At 33.9% G+C, this 20,605-nt stretch overlaps 2 protein-coding genes across 6 annotated transcripts; one reads left to right on the plus strand and one right to left on the minus strand.

Annotated features, from left to right (window-relative positions):
* The first annotated feature begins 290 nt into the window (after positions 1-290).
* LOC110527206 (PCI domain-containing protein 2) lies at positions 291-17,111 on the plus strand. 5 transcript variants are annotated; one of them, XM_090239888.1, is made up of 13 exons: positions 291-403; positions 964-1,018; positions 1,172-1,261; positions 1,391-1,530; positions 1,711-1,752; positions 1,857-1,911; positions 4,155-4,258; positions 14,681-14,756; positions 14,847-15,089; positions 15,222-15,295; positions 15,414-15,539; positions 16,665-16,788; positions 16,895-17,111. In XM_090239888.1, exons 2-13 carry the CDS (start codon positions 983-985, stop codon positions 16,982-16,984), a joined length of 1,200 nt encoding a protein of 399 aa, XP_090096014.1. In that variant the 5' UTR covers positions 291-403; positions 964-982; the 3' UTR covers positions 16,985-17,111. The 5 variants fall into 5 exon arrangements, with proteins under 5 accessions (XP_090096014.1, XP_090096010.1, XP_090096009.1 ...); XM_090239884.1 differs by lacking the exons at positions 16,665-16,788; positions 16,895-17,111 and having other exon boundaries at positions 313-436; positions 15,414-15,816; XM_090239883.1 differs by lacking the exons at positions 16,665-16,788; positions 16,895-17,111 and having other exon boundaries at positions 347-466; positions 15,414-15,816.
* On the minus strand, positions 17,035-20,308 carry LOC110527204 (vitamin K-dependent protein Z). Its single transcript, XM_090239882.1, has 8 exons — positions 20,006-20,308; positions 19,184-19,347; positions 18,974-18,998; positions 18,771-18,884; positions 18,525-18,656; positions 18,354-18,439; positions 18,090-18,210; positions 17,035-17,979 (listed from the first exon to the last, which is right to left on the minus strand). The coding sequence occupies exons 1-8, from the start codon at positions 20,094-20,096 to the stop codon at positions 17,354-17,356; spliced, it is 1,359 nt and encodes a 452-aa protein (XP_090096008.1). The 5' UTR covers positions 20,097-20,308; the 3' UTR covers positions 17,035-17,353.
* Positions 20,309-20,605: the final 297 nt, after the last annotated feature.

Raw genomic sequence — 20,605 nt, forward strand, 5'->3', positions numbered from 1 at the left:
ACAGGTTTGCAGGACACACAGGAACACACACACACAGACACACAAGGCTAGCGGCACTCTGCAGGTTCTATTTTAAGAGCCCATTCTCACTCCTCCATTAATCACACAGCGTAGCGTGAAACACTCCCTCCAACAGGGCCAGACACATCATAGATCACGGAGGCACTGTGTGTGTGTGTGTGTGTGTGTGTGTGTATGAGAGCGAGAGATTGCGAGAGCAGAGATTTCATTGTGCATAGCTTCTAATAAGCACAGGGAGGCGACAAAGTTATAGCTAGACTATTGTAGTACGTGGGGGGACCTTTATTTTGAAGGCTGAAGGAATACATTGACCCGGAAGTGATTTGTGTAGCTACAGCTCAACAACGCGAATACATTTTAAACAGAAATTTAACCACAACAGGTAGCTATGGATACATTGGAATTATGCCATTAGGTTAGTACAGTGGTTCCCAACCAACCAGGGGTAGGTACTAGGGAGCCCTGGCTTATCTACAGGGGATACTTGAGAAGACTCATGAGACTATAGGCTTTTACTGGTAAAATGAGCATGAGGGGGGTACAGTACTCTGGGCAGAGCAACATAACATTATATTCGTGGTACAATAACCGAAAAGAATTGGGGACCACTGGCTTTGTAAACTAGCTAGCTAACGTTAGTTACACGTTGATGTATCATTATCAGCTACAATCTAGCGGTCCTTGACAGTTAATGAATGAATGCATGCTACCTAGCTAGCGTTAGTTAAAACGATACAAAAAAGTTACATTATATTGATCCCAATTTAATCATCACACTCGTTGTGATACTGAATTAAATTCTTAGCTAATCTACTAGTAACGTTAACTAGCTAGATAAATTGCCAATAGCCATAGCACAGTAGTTATGTTGTCAGATTCAGAGCTTTTGCCGCTTAGCGGATTTGCTTCAATATCTGTTTTATTATTTAAACTTTTTCGTAGGTTCACATCCCTGGCTGCAATGGCGCACATAACAATCAACCAGTATCTCCAACAGGTAGCCATTTTTCTATTTTATCTTACCGGTTATCAAGTGAACCCATATAGCTAGCAGTCTTCTTCCTTAGCACAAACTTTCATTTAGCTATTCTTTGTGTTCACCACTAGTCACGCATGCTCAGTTCACACCATGTTGCTTACCTGTTCCCAGGTGTATGAGGCCATTGATAATCATGAGGGGAGTTTTTGTGCAGAACTGCTGTCATTCAAACACCCACATGTGGCTAACCCACGTCTCCAGGTGAGGCTATTCAGGCTGCCTGAACCTTCCATGCCTTCAAGTCCTGCTGACCTGTTGTTACACTTGTATCTCTTCAGATAACACCCTCTGTGTTTTGCTCTAGAAACATGACTGTATGTATGCCTGCAGCTCGCCAGTCCAGAGGAGAAGTGCCAACAGGTGCTGGAAGTCCCGTACGATGAGATGGTTGCAGCACACTTGAGGTGCACCTATGCAGTGTCCAACCACGACTTTGTTGAGGCGTACAAATGTCAGACGTTGGTGGTCCAATATCCTTTTGGCATTTCTGGAGATTACTTTGGATACATATTCTCATCACTCCCCATCCCTGCCTGACAAATATATACATACACACAAGATGTATGCCAAAGCACATATCGTGCTATCGACTGGTCCATTTCCAAACTGTTCTGTCATGGTTTCTCTGCGGTTCGTCCTTGACTTTCTACGTCATTCTTGAGGGCCTTCCAATCTCACAAAGAGGAGAACTGGTAAGGATAAGCATGTAAATTTACATTTTTGATCAATTTGGCCTTAATGTTTTTCTATTCTACATATACACGTCTGTAGGATGACTGCTCTATGTGCTGTTTAGGGCCTTGCCAGTGATGTTCGCTGTTACGCTGGACCTGCGGATATTTGCCAACAATGTAAGTGAACATAAACTATTGTGCTCTAAAATGCTTCTGATCCAGTGATGGAAAAGTCATGTCCTATAGGAGGGGTTTGATGATTGTAGTAGTATTGTCCTATAGGAGGGGTTTGATGATTGTAGTAGTATAGGAGGGGTTTGATGATTGTAGTAGTATTGTCCTATAGGAGGGGTTTGATGATTGTAGTAGTATTGTCCTATAGGAGGGGTTTGATGATTGTAGTATTATTGTCCTATAGGAGAGGTTTGATGATTGTAGTAGTATTGTCCCATAGGAGGGGTTTGATATTGTAGTAGTATTGTCCTATAGGAGGGGTTTGATGATTGTAGTAGTATTGTCCCATAGGAGAGGTTTGATGATTGTAGTAGTATAGGAGGGGTTTGATGATTGTAGTATTATTGTCCTATAGGAGGGGTTTGATGATTGTAGTAGTATTGTCCTATAGGAGGGGTTTGATGATTGTAATAGTATTGTCCCATAGGAGGGGTTTGATATTGTAGTAGTATTGTCCTATAGGAGAGGTTTGATGATTGTAGTAGTATAGGAGGGGTTTGATGATTGTAGTAGTATAGGAGGGGTTTGATGATTGTAGTAGTATTGTCCTATAGGAGGGGTTTGATGATTGTAGTAGTATTGTCCCATAGGAGGGGTTTGATATTGTAGTAGTATTGTCCTATAGGAGGGGTTTGATGATTGTAGTATTATTGTCCCATAGGAGAGGTTTGATGATTGTAGTAGTATAGGAGGGGTTTGATGATTGTAGTATTATTGTCCTATAGGAGGGGTTTGATGATTGTAGTAGTATTGTCCTATAGGAGGGGTTTGATGATTGTAGTAGTATTGTCCTATAGGAGGGGTTTGATGATTGTAGTAGTATTGTCCTATAGGAGGGGTTTGATGATTGTAGTAGTATTGTCCTATAGGAGGGGTTTGATGATTGTAGTAGTATAGGAGGGGTTTGATGATTGTAGTATTATTGTCCTATAGGAGGGGTTTGATGATTGTAGTAGTATTGTCCTATAGGAGGGGTTTGATGATTGTAGTAGTATAGGAGGGGTTTGATGATTGTAGTAGTATAGGAGGGGTTTGATGATTGTAGTAGTATTGTCCTATAGGAGGGGTTTGATGATTGTAGTAGTATTGTCCTATAGGAGAGGTTTGATGATTGTAGTAGTATTGTCCTATAGGAGGGGTTTGATGATTGTAGTAGTATTGTCCTATAGGAGGGGTTTGATATTGTAGTAGTATAGGAGGGGTTTGATGATTGTAGTAGTATTGTCCTATAGGAGGGGTTTGATATTGTAGTAGTATAGGAGGGGTTTGATGATTGTAGTAGTATTGTCCTATAGGAGGGGTTTGATATTGTAGTAGTATAGGAGGGGTTTGATGATTGTAGTAGTATTGTCCTATAGGAGAGGTTTGATGATTGTAGTAGTATTGTCCTATAGGAGGGGTTTGATGATTGTTGTAGTATTGTCCTATAGGAGGGGTTTGATGATTGTAGTAGTATTGTCCTATAGGAGAGGTTTGATGATTGTAGTATTATTGTCCTATAGGAGGGGTTTGATGATTGTAGTATTATTGTCCTATAGGAGAGGTTTGATGATTGTAGTAGTATTGTCCTATAGGAGGGGTTTGATGATTGTAGTAGTATTGTCCTATAGGAGGGGTTTGATGATTGTAGTAGTATTGTCCTATAGGAGAGGTTTGATGATTGTAGTATTATTGTCCTATAGGAGGGGTTTGATGATTGTAGTAGTATTGTCCTATAGGAGGGGTTTGATGATTGTAGTAGTATTGTCCTATAGGAGGGGTTTGATGATTGTAGTAGTATTGTCCTATAGGAGAGGTTTGATGATTGTAGTAGTATAGGAGGGGTTTGATATTGTAGTAGTATAGGAGGGGTTTGATATTGTAGTAGTATAGGAGGGGTTTGATATTGTAGTAGTATAGGAGGGGTTTGATGATTGTAGTAGTATTGTCCTATAGGAGGGGTTTGATATTGTAGTAGTATTGTCCTATAGGAAGGGTTTGATGATTGTAGTAGTATAGGAGGGGTTTGATATTGTAGTAGTATAGGAGGGCTTTGATGATTGTAGTAGTATTGTCCTATAGGAGGGGTTTGATGATTGTAGTAGTATAGGAGGGGTTTGATGATTGTAGTAGTATAGGAGGGGTTTGATGATTGTAGTAGTATTGTCCTATAGGAGGGGTTTGATGATTGTAGAATGATTTTCCAGGCAGAGCAGCAGCTCCTGAGGAAGGGAAAAGGCAAACTGGGAGACATGCTGGAGAAGGCTGCTGAGCAACTGATGGGCTGTTTCAGAGTGTGTGCCAGCGACAAGTGAGTCTCACAGGACATGGACACTATTGACAGCATATTACACTATACATCTAACAGCAGACAGCATATTAAACTATATATCTAATAGCATATTAAACTATATATCTAATAGCATATTAAACTATATATCTAATAGCATATTAAACTATATATCTAATAGCATATTAAACTATATATCTAACAGCATATTAAACTATATATCTAATAGCATATTAAACTATATATCTAACAGCATATTAAACTATATATCTAACAGCATATTAAACTATATATCTAACAGCATATTAAACTATATATCTAACAGCATATTAAACTATATATCTAACAGTAGACAGCATATTAAACTATATATCTAACAGCATATTAAACTATATATCTAACAGCATATTAAACTATATATCTAATAGCATATTAAACTATATATCTAACAGTAGACAGCATATTAAACTATATATCTAACAGCATATTAAACTATATATCTAACAGCATATTAAACTATATATCTAACAGCATATTAAACTATACATCTAACAGTAGACAGCATATTAAACTATATATCTAACAGCATATTAAACTATATATCTAACAGCATATTAAACTATATATCTAATAGCATATTAAACTATATATCTAACAGCAGACAGCATATTAAACTATATATCTAACAGTAGACAGCATATTAAACTATATATCTAACAGCATATTAAACTATATATCTAATAGCATATTAAACTATATATCTAACAGCATATTAAACTATATATCTAATAGCATATTAAACTATATATCTAACAGTAGACAGCATATTAAACTATATATCTAATAGCATATTAAACTATATATCTAACAGCATATTAAACTATATATCTAATAGCATATTAAACTATATATCTAACAGCATATTAAACTATATATCTAACAGCATATTAAACTATATATCTAATAGCATATTAAACTATATATCTAACAGCATATTAAACTATATATCTAACAGCATATTAAACTATATATCTAACAGTAGACAGCATATTAAACTATATATCTAACAGTAGACAGCATATTACACTATATATCTAACAGCATATTAAACTATATATCTAACAGCATATTAAACTATATATCTAACAGCATATTAAACTATATATCTAACAGCATATTAAACTATATATCTAACAGCATATTAAACTATATATCTAACAGTAGACAGCATATTAAACTATATATCTAACAGCAGACAGCATATTAAACTATATATCTAACAGCAGACAGCATATTAAACTATATATCTAACAGTAGACAGCATATTAAACTATATATCTAACAGCATATTAAACTATATATCTAACAGCAGACAGCATATTAAACTATATATCTAACAGCAGACAGCATATTAAACTATATATCTAACAGCAGACAGCATATTAAACTATATATCTAACAGCATATTAAACTATATATCTAACAGCATATTAAACTATATATCTAATAGCATATTAAACTATATATCTAACAGCATATTAAACTATATATCTAACAGCATATTAAACTATATATCTAACAGCATATTAAACTATATATCTAATAGCATATTAAACTATATATCTAACAGCATATTAAACTATATATCTAACAGCATATTAAACTATATATCTAATAGCATATTAAACTATATATCTAACAGCATATTAAACTATATATCTAACAGCATATTAAACTATATATCTAACAGCAGACAGCATATTAAACTATATATCTAACAGCAGACAGCATATTAAACTATATATCTAACAGCATATTAAACTATATATCTAACAGCATATTAAACTATATATCTAATAGCAGACAGCATATTAAACTATATATCTAACAGCAGACAGCATATTAAACTATATATCTAACAGCATATTAAACTATATATCTAACAGCAGACAGCATATTAAACTATATATCTAACAGCATATTAAACTATATATCTAATAGCATATTAAACTATATATCTAATAGCATATTAAACTATATATCTAACAGCATATTAAACTATATATCTAACAGTAGACAGCATATTAAACTATATATCTAACAGCATATTAAACTATATATCTAATAGCATATTAAACTATATATCTAACAGCATATTAAACTATATATCTAATAGCAGACAGCATATTAAACTATATATCTAACAGCAGACAGCATATTAAACTATATATCTAACAGCATATTAAACTATATATCTAACAGCAGACAGCATATTAAACTATATATCTAACAGCATATTAAACTATATATCTAACAGCAGACAGCATATTAAACTATATATCTAACAGCAGACAGCATATTAAACTATATATCTAATAGCATATTAAACTATATATCTAACAGCATATTAAACTATATATCTAACAGCAGACAGCATATTAAACTATATATCTAACAGCATATTAAACTATATATCTAACAGCATATTAAACTATATATCTAATAGCATATTAAACTATATATCTAACAGCATATTAAACTATATATCTAATAGCATATTAAACTATATATCTAACAGCATATTAAACTATATATCTAACAGCAGACAGCATATTAAACTATATATCTAACAGCATATTAAACTATATATCTAACAGCATATTAAACTATATATCTAACAGCAGACAGCATATTAAACTATATATCTAACAGCAGACAGCATATTAAACTATATATCTAACAGTAGACAGCATATTAAACTATATATCTAACAGCATATTAAACTATATATCTAACAGCATATTAAACTATATATCTAATAGCATATTAAACTATATATCTAACAGCATATTAAACTATATATCTAACAGCAGACAGCATATTAAACTATATATCTAACAGCAGACAGCATATTAAACTATATATCTAACAGCATATTAAACTATATATCTAACAGCAGACAGCATATTAAACTATATATCTAACAGCAGACAGCATATTAAACTATATATCTAACAGCAGACAGCATATTAAACTATATATCTAACAGCATATTAAACTATATATCTAATAGCATATTAAACTATATATCTAACAGCATATTAAACTATATATCTAACAGCAGACAGCATATTAAACTATATATCTAACAGCAGACAGCATATTAAACTATATATCTAACAGCATATTAAACTATATATCTAACAGTAGACAGCATATTAAACTATATATCTAACAGCATATTAAACTATATATCTAACAGTAGACAGCATATTAAACTATATATCTAACAGCATATTAAACTATATATCTAACAGCATATTAAACTATATATCTAATAGCATATTAAACTATATATCTAACAGTATATTAAACTATATATCTAACAGCATATTAAACTATATATCTAATAGCATATTAAACTATATATCTAACAGCATATTAAACTATATATCTAATAGCATATTAAACTATATATCTAACAGCATATTAAACTATATATCTAACAGCATATTAAACTATATATCTAATAGCATATTAAACTATATATCTAACAGCATATTAAACTATATATCTAACAGTATATTAAACTATATATCTAACAGCATATTAAACTATATATCTAATAGCATATTAAACTATATATCTAACAGCATATTAAACTATATATCTAACAGCATATTAAACTATATATCTAACAGCATATTAAACTATATATCTAACAGCAGACAGCATATTAAACTATATATCTAACAGCATATTAAACTATATATCTAACAGCAGACAGCATATTAAACTATATATCTAACAGTAGACAGCATATTAAACTATATATCTAACAGCAGACAGCATATTAAACTATATATCTAACAGCAGACAGCATATTAAACTATATATCTAACAGTAGACAGCATATTAAACTATATATCTAACAGTAGACAGCATATTAAACTATATATCTAACAGCATATTAAACTATATATCTAATAGCATATTAAACTATATATCTAACAGCATATTAAACTATATATCTAACAGCATATTAAACTATATATCTAACAGCATATTAAACTATATATCTAACAGTATATTAAACTATATATCTAACAGTAGACAGCATATTACACTATATATCTAACAGCATATTAAACTATATATCTAACAGTAGACAGCATATTACACTATATATCTAACAGCATATTAAACTATATATCTAACAGTAGACAGTATATTAAACTATATATCTAACAGCATATTAAACTATATATCTAACAGCATATTAAACTATATATCTAACAGCATATTAAACTATATATCTAACAGCATATTAAACTATATATCTAACAGCAGACAGCATATTAAACTATATATCTAACAGCATATTAAACTATATATCTAACAGCATATTAAACTATATATCTAACAGCAGACAGCATATTAAACTATATATCTAACAGCATATTAAACTATATATCTAACAGCATATTAAACTATATATCTAACAGTAGACAGCATATTAAACTATATATCTAACAGCAGACAGCATATTAAACTATATATCTAACAGCATAATAAACTATATATCTAACAGCATATTAAACTATATATCTAACAGCATATTAAACTATATATCTAATAGCATATTAAACTATATATCTAACAGCATATTAAACTATATATCTAATAGCATATTAAACTATATATCTAACAGCAGACAGCATATTAAACTATATATCTAACAGTAGACAGCATATTAAACTATATATCTAACAGCATAATAAACTATATATCTAACAGCATATTAAACTATTTATCTAACAGCATATTAAACTATATATCTAATAGCATATTAAACTATATATCTAACAGCATATTAAACTATATATCTAATAGCATATTAAACTATATATCTAACAGCAGACAGCATATTAAACTATATATCTAACAGCATAATAAACTATATATCTAACAGCATATTAAACTATATATCTAACAGCATATTAAACTATATATCTAATAGCATATTAAACTATATATCTAATAGCATATTAAACTATATATCTAACAGCATATTAAACTATATATCTAATAGCATATTAAACTATATATCTAACAGCATATTAAACTATATATCTAACAGCATATTAAACTATATATCTAACAGCATATTAAACTATATATCTAACAGCATATTAAACTATATATCTAACAGCATATTAAACTATATATCTAACAGCATATTAAACTATATATCTAACAGCATATTAAACTATATATCTAACAGCATATTAAACTATATATCTAACAGCATATTAAACTATATATCTAACAGCATATTAAACTATATATCTAACAGCATATTAAACTATATATCTAACATCATATTAAACTATATATCTAACAGTAGACAGCATATTAAACTATATATCTAACAGTAGACAGCATATTAAACTATATATCTAACAGCATATTAAACTATATATCTAACAGCATATTAAACTATATATCTAACAGTAGACAGCATATTAAACTATATATCTAACAGCATATTAAACTATATATCTAACAGCATATTAAACTATATATCTAACAGCATATTAAACTATATATCTAACAGCAGACAGCATATTAAACTATATATCTAACAGCAGACAGCATATTAAACTATATATCTAACAGCATATTAAACTATATATCTAACAGCATATTAAACTATATATCTAACAGCATATTAAACTATATATCTAACAGCATATTAAACTATATATCTAACAGTAGACAGCATATTAAACTATATATCTAACAGCAGACAGCATATTAAACTATATATCTAACAGCAGACAGCATATTAAACTATATATCTAACAGCATATTAAACTATATATCTAACAGCATATTAAACTATATATCTAACAGCATATTAAACTATATATCTAACAGCATATTAAACTATATATCTAACAGCATATTAAACTATATATCTAGCAGCATATTAAACTATATATCTAACAGCATATTAAACTATATATCTAACAGCATATTAAACTATATATCTAACATCATATTAAACTATATATCTAACAGCATATTAAACTATATATCTAACAGCATATTAAACTATATATCTAATAGCATATTAAACTATATATCTAACAGCATATTAAACTATATATCTAACAGCATATTAAACTATATATCTAACAGTAGACAGCATATTAAACTATATATCTAACATCATATTAAACTATATATCTAACAGTAGACAGCATATTAAACTATATATCTAACAGCATATTAAACTATATATCTAACAGCATATTAAACTATATATCTAATAGCATATTAAACTATATATCTAACAGCATATTAAACTATATATCTAACAGCATATTAAACTATATATCTAACAGCATATTAAACTATATATCTAATAGCATATTAAACTATATATCTAACAGTAGACAGCATATTAAACTATATATCTAACAGCATATTAAACTATATATCTAACAGTAGACAGCATATTAAACTATATATCTAACAGCATATTAAACTATATATCTAACAGCAGACAGCATATTAAACTATATATCTAACAGCATATTAAACTATATATCTAATAGCATATTAAACTATATATCTAACAGCATATTAAACTATATATCTAATAGCATATTAAACTATATATCTAACAGCATATTAAACTATATATCTAACAGCATATTAAACTATATATCTAACAGCAGACAGCATATTAAACTATATATCTAACAGCATATTAAACTATATATCTAACAGCATATTAAACTATATATCTAACAGCATATTAAACTATATATCTAACAGTAGACAGCATATTACACTATATATCTAACAGCATATTAAACTATATATCTAACAGCATATTAAACTATATATCTAACAGCATATTAAACTATATATCTAACAGCATATTAAACTATATATCTAACAGCATATTAAACTATATATCTAATAGCATATTAAACTATATATCTAACAGTAGACAGCATATTACACTATATATCTAACAGCATATTAAACTATATATCTAACAGCATATTAAACTATATATCTAACAGCATATTAAACTATATATCTAATAGCATATTAAACTATATATCTAACAGCATATTAAACTATATATCTAACAGCATATTAAACTATATATCTAATAGCATATTAAACTATATATCTAACAGCATATTAAACTATATATCTAACAGCATATTAAACTATATATCTAACAGCATATTAAACTATATATCTAACAGCATATTAAACTATATATCTAACATCATATTAAACTATATATCTAACAGCAGACATCATATTAAACTATATATCTAACAGCAGACATCATATTAAACTATATATCTAACAGCATATTAAACTATATATCTAACATCATATTAAACTATATATCTAACAGCAGACATCATATTAAACTATATATCTAACAGCATATTAAACTATATATCTAACAGCATATTAAACTATATATCTAACAGCATATTAAACTATATATCTAACAGCATATTAAACTATATATCTAACAGCATATTAAACTATATATCTAACAGCAGACAGCATATTACACTATATATCTAACAGCATATTAAACTATATATCTAACAGCATATTAAACTATACATCTAACAGCAGACAGCATATTAAACTATATATCTAACAGCAGACAGCATATTAAACTATATATCTAACAGCAGACAGCATATTAAACTATATATCTAACAGCAGACAGCATATTAAACTATATATCTAACAGCAGACAGCATATTAAACTATATATCTAACAGCATATTAAACTATATATCTAATAGCATATTAAACTATATATCTAATAGCATATTAAACTATATATCTAACAGCATATTAAACTATATATCTAATAGCATATTAAACTATATATCTAACAGCATATTAAACTATATATCTAACAGCATATTAAACTATATATCTAACAGCATATTAAACTATATATCTAACAGCATATTAAACTATATATCTAACAGCATATTAAACTATATATCTAACAGCATATTAAACTATATATCTAACAGCATATTAAACTATATATCTAATAGCATATTAAACTATATATCTAACAGCATATTAAACTATATATCTAACAGCATATTAAACTATATATCTAACAGCATATTAAACTATATATCTAATAGCATATTAAACTATATATCTAACAGCATATTAAACTATATATCTAACAGCAGACAGCATATTACACTATATATCTAACAGCATATTAAACTATATATCTAACAGCATATTAAACTATACATCTAACAGCAGACAGCATATTAAACTATATATCTAACAGCAAACAGCATATTAAACTATATATCTAACAGCATATTAAACTATATATCTAACAGCATATTAAACTATACATCTAACAGTAGACAGCATATTAAACTATATATCTAACAGCATATTAAACTATATATCTAACAGCATATTAAACTATATATCTAACAGTAGACAGCATATTAAACTATATATCTAACAGCATATTAAACTATATATCTAACAGCAGACAGCATATTAAACTATATATCTAACAGCATATTAAACTATATATCTAACAGCATATTAAACTATACATCTAACAGTAGACAGCATATTAAACTATATATCTAACAGCATATTAAACTATATATCTAACAGCATATTAAACTATATATCTAACAGTAGACAGCATATTAAACTATATATCTAACAGCATATTAAACTATATATCTAATAGCATATTAAACTATATATCTAACAGCAGACAGCATATTAAACTATATATCTAACAGCAGACAGCATATTAAACTATATATCTAACAGTAGACAGCATATTAAACTATATATCTAACAGCATATTAAACTATATATCTAACAGCATATTAAACTATATATCTTACAGCATATTAAACTATATATCTAACAGCATATTAAACTATATATCTAACAGTAGACAGCATATTAAACTATATATCTAACAGCAGACAGCATATTAAACTATATATCTAACAGCAGACGGCATATTAAACTATATATCTAACAGCAGACATCATATTAAACTATATATCTAACAGCATATTAAACTATATATCTAACAGCAGACAGCATATTAAACTATATATCTAACAGCAGACAGCATATTAAACTATATATCTAACAGCAGACAGCATATTAAACTATATATCTAACAGCATATTAAACTATATATCTAACAGCAGACAGCATATTAAACTATATATCTAACAGTAGACAGCATATTAAACTATATATCTAACAGTAGACAGCATATTAAACTATATATCTAACAGCAGACAGCATATTAAACTATATATCTAACAGTAGACGGCATATTAAACTATATATCTAACAGCAGACAGCATATTAAACTATATATCTAACAGTAGACAGCATATTAAACTATATATCTAACAGCAGACAGCATATTAAACTATATATCTAACAGTAGACAGCATATTAAACTATATATCTAACAGCAGACAGCATATTAAACTATATATCTAACAGCATATTAAACTATATATCTAACAGCATATTAAACTATATATCTAACAGCATATTAAACTATATATCTAACAGCATATTAAACTATATATCTAACAGCATATTAAACTATATATCTAACAGCATATTAAACTATATATCTAACAGCATATTAAACTATATATCTAATAGCATATTAAACTATATATCTAATAGCATATTAAACTATATATCTAACAGCATATTAAACTATATATCTAACAGCATATTAAACTATATATCTAACAGCATATTAAACTATATATCTAACAGTATATTAAACTATATATCTAACAGCATATTAAACTATATATCTAACAGCAGACAGCATATTAAACTATATATCTAACATCATATTAAACTATATATCTAACAGCATATTAAACTATATATCTAACAGCATATTAAACTATATATCTAACAGCAGACAGCATATTAAACTATATATCTAACAGCAGACAGCATATTAAACTATATATCTAACAGTAGACGGCATATTAAACTATATATCTAACAGCAGACAGCATATTAAACTATATATCTAACAGTAGACAGCATATTAAACTATATATCTAACAGCATATTAAACTATATATCTAACAGCATATTAAACTATATATCTAACAGCATATTAAACTATATATCTAACAGCATATTAAACTATATATCTAACAGTAGACAGCATATTAAACTATATATCTAACAGCATATTAAACTATATATCTAACAGCATATTAAACTATATATCTAACAGCATATTAAACTATATATCTTACAACCTTTACTGTAGCAACCATATCCCCTTGCTCATTATGTCTTGACTGTTATCGTATACAGTCGGGCTGGGATTGACGACTCCAAGAAGTGGGGAATGTTGTTTCTCATCAATCAGCTCTTCAAGATCTACTTCAAGGTAAGGCAGTAGTGTGATTGGGTGAAATTTTGTTCACATGAAAAGGCCTACTTTGTGTGTGTGTGTCTAAACGGTTGTGTGTGTGTCCAGATCAACAAGCTACACCTGTGTAAGCCACTGATCCGGGCCATCGACAGCTCCAACCTGAAGGATGATTACAGTATGGCCCAGAGAGTCACCTACAAATACTACGTAGGCCGCAAGGCCATGTTCGACAGCGACTACAAACCAGCCGAGGAGTACCTGTCCTTCTCCTTCCAGCACTGCCACCGCTCCAGCCAGAGGAACAAACGCATGATCCTCATCTACCTACTGCCTGTCAAGATGTTGCTGGTGAGACAGAGTGCCTCACTGAGAGAGCTCAAACATACACTCATCTAGCCACACACGTCTGAATTCAAATCAAATTAAAAAAGCTTGACTGTCAATCAGAGACGAAGACTGGTGTTGCTCATGTTGATTCAGGGTCACATGCCTAATCACCAGCTGCTCAGGAAGTACGACCTCATGCAGTTTGCCGACGTCACGAAAGCTGTGAGGTGAGTGTCACCACCCGCCCGCTCTTTGCCATCTCTCTTTCACCTCTCTCTCCCCCTACTCCCTCCTTCCCCCTCTTTTTCTGATTTCTCTCTCTCTGTCTCTCTGTCTCTGTAACAGTGAGGGCAACCTGCTGCTGTTGAACGAGGCCTTGGCCAAGCACGAGACCTTCTTCATCCGCTGTGGCATCTTCCTCATCCTCGAGAAGCTCAAGATCATCACCTACCGGAACCTCTTCAAGAAAGTGTGAGTCTACTCGCCAAGTCCAATGGTACTGTGCTGGCCTGGTTACACTTTTAACCCTACTGAGCCAAGTCCAGCTGGACTGTGCTGGCCTGGTTACACTTTTAACACTACTGAGCCAAGTCCAGCTGGACTAGGCTGGCCTGGTTACACTTTTCACACTACTGAGCCAAGTCCAGCTGGAATGGGCTGGTCTGGTTACACTTTTCACACTACTGAGCCAAGTCCAGCTGGAATGGGCTGGTCTGGTTACACTTTTCACACTACTGAGCCAAGTCCAGCTGGAATGGGCTGGTCTGGTTACACTTTTCACACTACTGAGCCAAGTCCAGCTGGAATGGGCTGGTCTGGTTACACGTTTAACACTACTGAGCCAAGTCCAGCTGGAATGGGCTGGTCTGGTTACACTTTTCACACTACTGAGCCAAGTCCAGCTGGAATGGGCTGGTCTGGTTACACTTTTCACACTACTGAGCCAAGTCCAGCTGGAATGGGCTGGTCTGGTTACACTTTTAACACTACTGAGCCAAGTCCAGCTGGAATGGGCTGGTCTGGTTACACTTTTCACACTACTGAGCCAAGTCCAGCTGGAATGGGCTGGTCTGGTTACACTTTTCACACTACTGAGCCAAGTCCAGCTGGAATGGGCTGGTCTGGTTACACTTTTCACACTACTGAGCCAAGTCCAGCTGGAATGGGCTGGTCTGGTTACACTTTTCACACTACTGAGCCAAGTCCAGCTGGAATGGGCTGGTCTGGTTACACTTTTCACACTACTGAGCCAAGTCCAGCTGGAATGGGCTGGTCTGGTTACACTTTTAACACTACTGAGCCAAGTCCAGCTGGAATGGGCTGGTCTGGTTACACTTTTCACACTACTGAGCCAAGTCCAGCTGGAATGGGCTGGTCTGGTTACACTTTTAACACTACTGAGCCAAGTCCAGCTGGAATGGGCTGGTCTGGTTACAAATCCATCATAGTTGCTGGAACCGCACTGAAAGGACAATGTGAAAATAAATTATCTGAGGCAGCACAGTACGATTCAGGTCAGCCCTATTGTGTGTGTGTGTGTGTGAACCTATGACCGATATTGACTTTCTGTTAACATGCTTGTGGTATGTGGGTTAGGTACCAGCTGCTGAAGACTCACCAGTTGCCCCTAGATGCCTTCCTGGTAGCTCTGAAAATGATGCAGGTGGAAGAGGTGGACATTGATGAGGTGCAGTGTATCCTGGCCAACCTAATCTGTGAGGTGAGATCCCACCACACACCTTTTCCTCTGACCATGTGCTTCCACCTGATGTTTCAGACAGTAGTAAAACACGAAGCAGCAGATTAACTCTCTTCCTCTCTTCTAGGGTCACATCAAGGGCTACATCTCTCACCAGCACCAGAAACTGGTCGTCAGCAAGGCCAATCCATTCCCCCTGCTGTCATCATCTTCCTAATCTACGTATCCCAGAATCCCCTTCACCCAGGAACTGCTCCCAGAAATATATTTCCTTATTATTTAGGTTGCATTTTATTTTGTCATATTTTTTACATTTTGAATAAAAGTTTTTTGTTGTTGTTGTACTCCTTGTACCACATGTTTGTTTATTAAGGAAGTGTGGAAGATGAATGATTTATATAATTATAGTACATGTTAAAATATAACCACTCGCTTTCATTTACATTGTTAACCTTGGAAAAAACAACTTAAATCTTGAACGCAACCTTGTTGGCTGTAAGTCCAGTGTAGGTAGGGATCAGGCTAACCCTTAGTTGTTGGCTGTAAGTCCAGTGTAGGTAGGGATCAGGCTAACCCTTAGTTGGGGTTACACATAAGGTCCAGGTGGGTCATGGGTCATTTGTGGTGTCATCCTCATCTCTGTCATCTCCAGGCGCTGCTGGATCCATTGCAAGTAGCGAGACAACTTGGTGAACAACAGGGTTTGTCCACAGCCATGTGACGTGGGTGGCGAAAGGTGCAAGCCTGTTAGGAACGCTGTACCCCTCTCCACAGTCACAACGGGGGTCCCGGACAAAAGGCTGCAGTTCCTCATTAGTCCTGGTTTGAGGTCTGTCTCATTAAACCTAGTCAACTTAGTCCCACAGAAGCCCTTCTGGCTCCCCATACAGAACATCTTGTTGGTGAGGGGCTGGGAGACGTTCACCTGGTTCCGACAGCCCTCCACATGCAGGTAGGAGAGAACAGGGGGGCCGTGGGATTGCCCCCGGAACTTATCCGGACCCCTGGCCACCCCCTCCCTTCCTGGACTCATCAACACGTTCTCACTGAAATCCTTAGTGGGCAGGCACAGGTGGGAGACAGAGGTGTCGAAGGGAAGGGGCTCATTCAGTCTCACCAAGGCCAGGTCGTCCTCCAGACTGCCTCTCTCGTGGCGGTTGTGAACGTACAGTTGGGTCGATAGAGGGATCCTCACACTATTATTTGAGGCACCTTAGAGGATTAAAGGAAACTGTTAGATTTCAGAAAGATTTGAATCTGCCTGAGCTGGAGGTTTACACACTAACAGATCAAACGTCAGTGTTTTTATCGCTGTGGGACACCTGTCTGCATGCTGTGGACTTTCTTTCCCATGTACAGGCAGCTAGCTGAGGTCAGGACTGCCTGAGGCCCCAGGATCACCCCGCTACACAGCTCTGCACCAGCCTCATCCACAAACACCACCTGCCAATCACAAAGCCACAGGTTAAAGGGGAAGTTCAGTATTTCACACTTATTGTTCCTCACCTTGAAAGTAGTCTATAGGCCAGGAGAAACAGACTTCCCCTCACCTTGCTCTACGTTGTGCTGGTAGGGGAGGAACTTACTTGCCATGGACAGCGGTTGTGTGGACAGACGTGATAGGCTACGTTGATTTGGTTTGTTGGCTGGAGTCTTCCACAGGGGTGCTTAACTAAGGAAACAGAGACGTCTCTATTTAAAGTGTGTGAGAGAGAGTGTTACAGATGTCTAATTCAAAAGAATAGGTAGATGTTAACCTGCAGGTATGCAGCTCCTCTTATCACTGTGAATCTTGTACCCCGTGGTGCAGGAGCACTGGTATGCTCCAAAGTTGGGACTGCAGAAGTGGTCACAGGAGAAGGGCCCCTTGGTGGGGCACTGAGCGCTATCTGTCACGACACACAGACATATCTCTTAGACTACTCGCATAACTATGAACACACACTCTCACACACACATTGACACACACTCATAAAGAGTTCTAATGTAGGTGTTCTTTTGACCTATTTCACAGTTCTTCCCGTGGTACAGCTCTGTGCAGCTACAGGTGAAACCTCCAATGCTGTCCTTGCAGCTGCCGCCATGGAGACAGGGATTGGGTTTGCACTGGTCCCCATCTGAGGAGGAAGAAGGGAGGGGATTCAATATCTGGAGTCGGGAGAAAACCCAACACCCCTCTGCCGCGATTCAAAAGAATGAGACATACCTACGTAGACATTCCAGAAAGTGTCCTATTGAGGTATGAGAGAGAGAGAGAGAGACAATGGACACAGGGTTTAAATCAGAAAACTACTACATTAGTTATGGATAAGGGGATTGCTTATATTGTCAGATTAGTGCAGTTGAAGGAAAGGAGTCAAGGAAAGGAATGCATTTTAGACTATTGAGATGCACCCTGTAGGCCTAAACTGCTCACAGTTTTGGGTGTGTCTTCAAAGTACTCCCTGGCCTCCTCGTAGTTGCAGGTCTCCTCATAACACTCTCTCTCCAGGTTCCCCTGAAGCATCTCCTCCAAGAAGAACGCATTCGCTCTCTTCGAACGTAGGAAGACCATGCTGGCGTACGCAGGGGGTCTGAACACTGAGGGTCAGGGAGGAGGTGGAGGAAGAGCAGGAGAGGAGGAGGTAGATGAAGAGGAGGAGGAAGAGGAGGAGGGATAGGAGGGGAAGTGGATGAAGAGGGGGGAGGGGCAGGTTAATGAAGAGGAGGGGAAGGTGGTGGACAAAGAGGAGGAGAGGAAGGGGAGGTGGATGAACGGGAGGAGAGGAGGGGAAGGAAGGGGAGGAGGAGGGAGAAGACATGTGGAACAACAACAACTGAAAAGTGAGACAAACCAGAAGTGACTCAGTATTCATTTTTCTCCTTCCAGGTTGAGGATAATGTGTTAAATGGTGGAAAGTTAAACATGAAGAGTTTTCACTTTAAGTGGTACCATCATTGACTTTCATGCCATTTAATTACATACAGAACAGTTTGTTTAATGTACACCTGTGGAGGCTGCTAAGGGGACAAAACATGGTTTTCATACCGTTCCATTTACTCCATTCCATCTATTAAACTCCATTCCAGACATTATTATGAGCCGTTCTCTCCTCAGCAGCCTCCACTATTGCATACACAACACTATGCTGGTCATATGTAGACTGGAAAACTATGCTAGCAAAGTCATTGTCAGCCTGAAGGTATGATTAACAAAATGTCTACTTGGTCCTGTAGCTTTCACAGTGCAGTGGCTTACCTCTCCCATAGCTGCAGACCAGGAGGACACTGCTCAGAAGAGAGAGAGACAGAAACCACCATTGCCTCCACGAGCCCATTACAATCCACATCCACACCGTACCCACAAGCCTCTCTGCCTGTGCCAAGGTCCTGTCTGTAGCCCTGTCTATCTCTCTCTCTCTTGCGCTCTCTCTCTCTATCTTTCTGTCTTACACACACAACCATGCTGGCGGGTTAACATTGCCAAGTAAACCCCCACCCGCTTGCCAGCCCAAATGTCCGTTTTTAGTCATTGCTGTATACGCCAACAAAGTTATGTGGTGTGAATTTCTCCAGGATAGCGTAATTTATGTGGATCTCCCTGTCACCTGACGTAATAAATGTAGCTGGTGCCAGCTCTAGATAGTTTAAAGATGGTGCCTCATTAGCAATTGTATGTAATATAATATCTACCAAATATGCTACTAATATGCTAATGTTATGAAGATGAATTGAGATGAAACGTTCAGTAAAATTCATTGTATAACATGAGGTCTTCACAAACACAATGTCCCACAGATGGACTCTAGACTGTACACACAGTAGAGCAAACAGCAAATCCACCTATCCTTGTGTGCTC

This window comes from Oncorhynchus mykiss, chromosome 7, assembly GCF_057628025.1.
Source record: "Oncorhynchus mykiss isolate SJ-2025 chromosome 7, ASM5762802v1, whole genome shotgun sequence".
Lineage (NCBI taxonomy): Eukaryota > Metazoa > Chordata > Actinopteri > Salmoniformes > Salmonidae > Oncorhynchus > Oncorhynchus mykiss.

Coding starts and splice junctions, on each gene's coding strand:
- LOC110527206 (XM_090239888.1), top strand. CDS start 983: ATGGCGCACATAACAATCAACCAGTATCTCCAACAG. Junction 1,019..1,171: donor TCAACCAGTATCTCCAACAG/GTAGCCATTTTT, acceptor ACCTGTTCCCAG/GTGTATGAGGCCATTGATAA. Junction 15,296..15,413: donor GACGTCACGAAAGCTGTGAG/GTGAGTGTCACC, acceptor TCTCTGTAACAG/TGAGGGCAACCTGCTGCTGT.
- LOC110527204 (XM_090239882.1), bottom strand. CDS start 20,096: ATGTGGATTGTAATGGGCTCGTGGAGGCAATGGTGGTTTCTGTCTCTC. Junction 19,348..20,005: donor GGTCTGCAGCTATGGGAGAG/GTAAGCCACTGC, acceptor CCTGACCCTCAG/TGTTCAGACCCCCTGCGTAC. Junction 18,440..18,524: donor GAGGAGCTGCATACCTGCAG/GTTAACATCTAC, acceptor CTGTTTCCTTAG/TTAAGCACCCCTGTGGAAGA.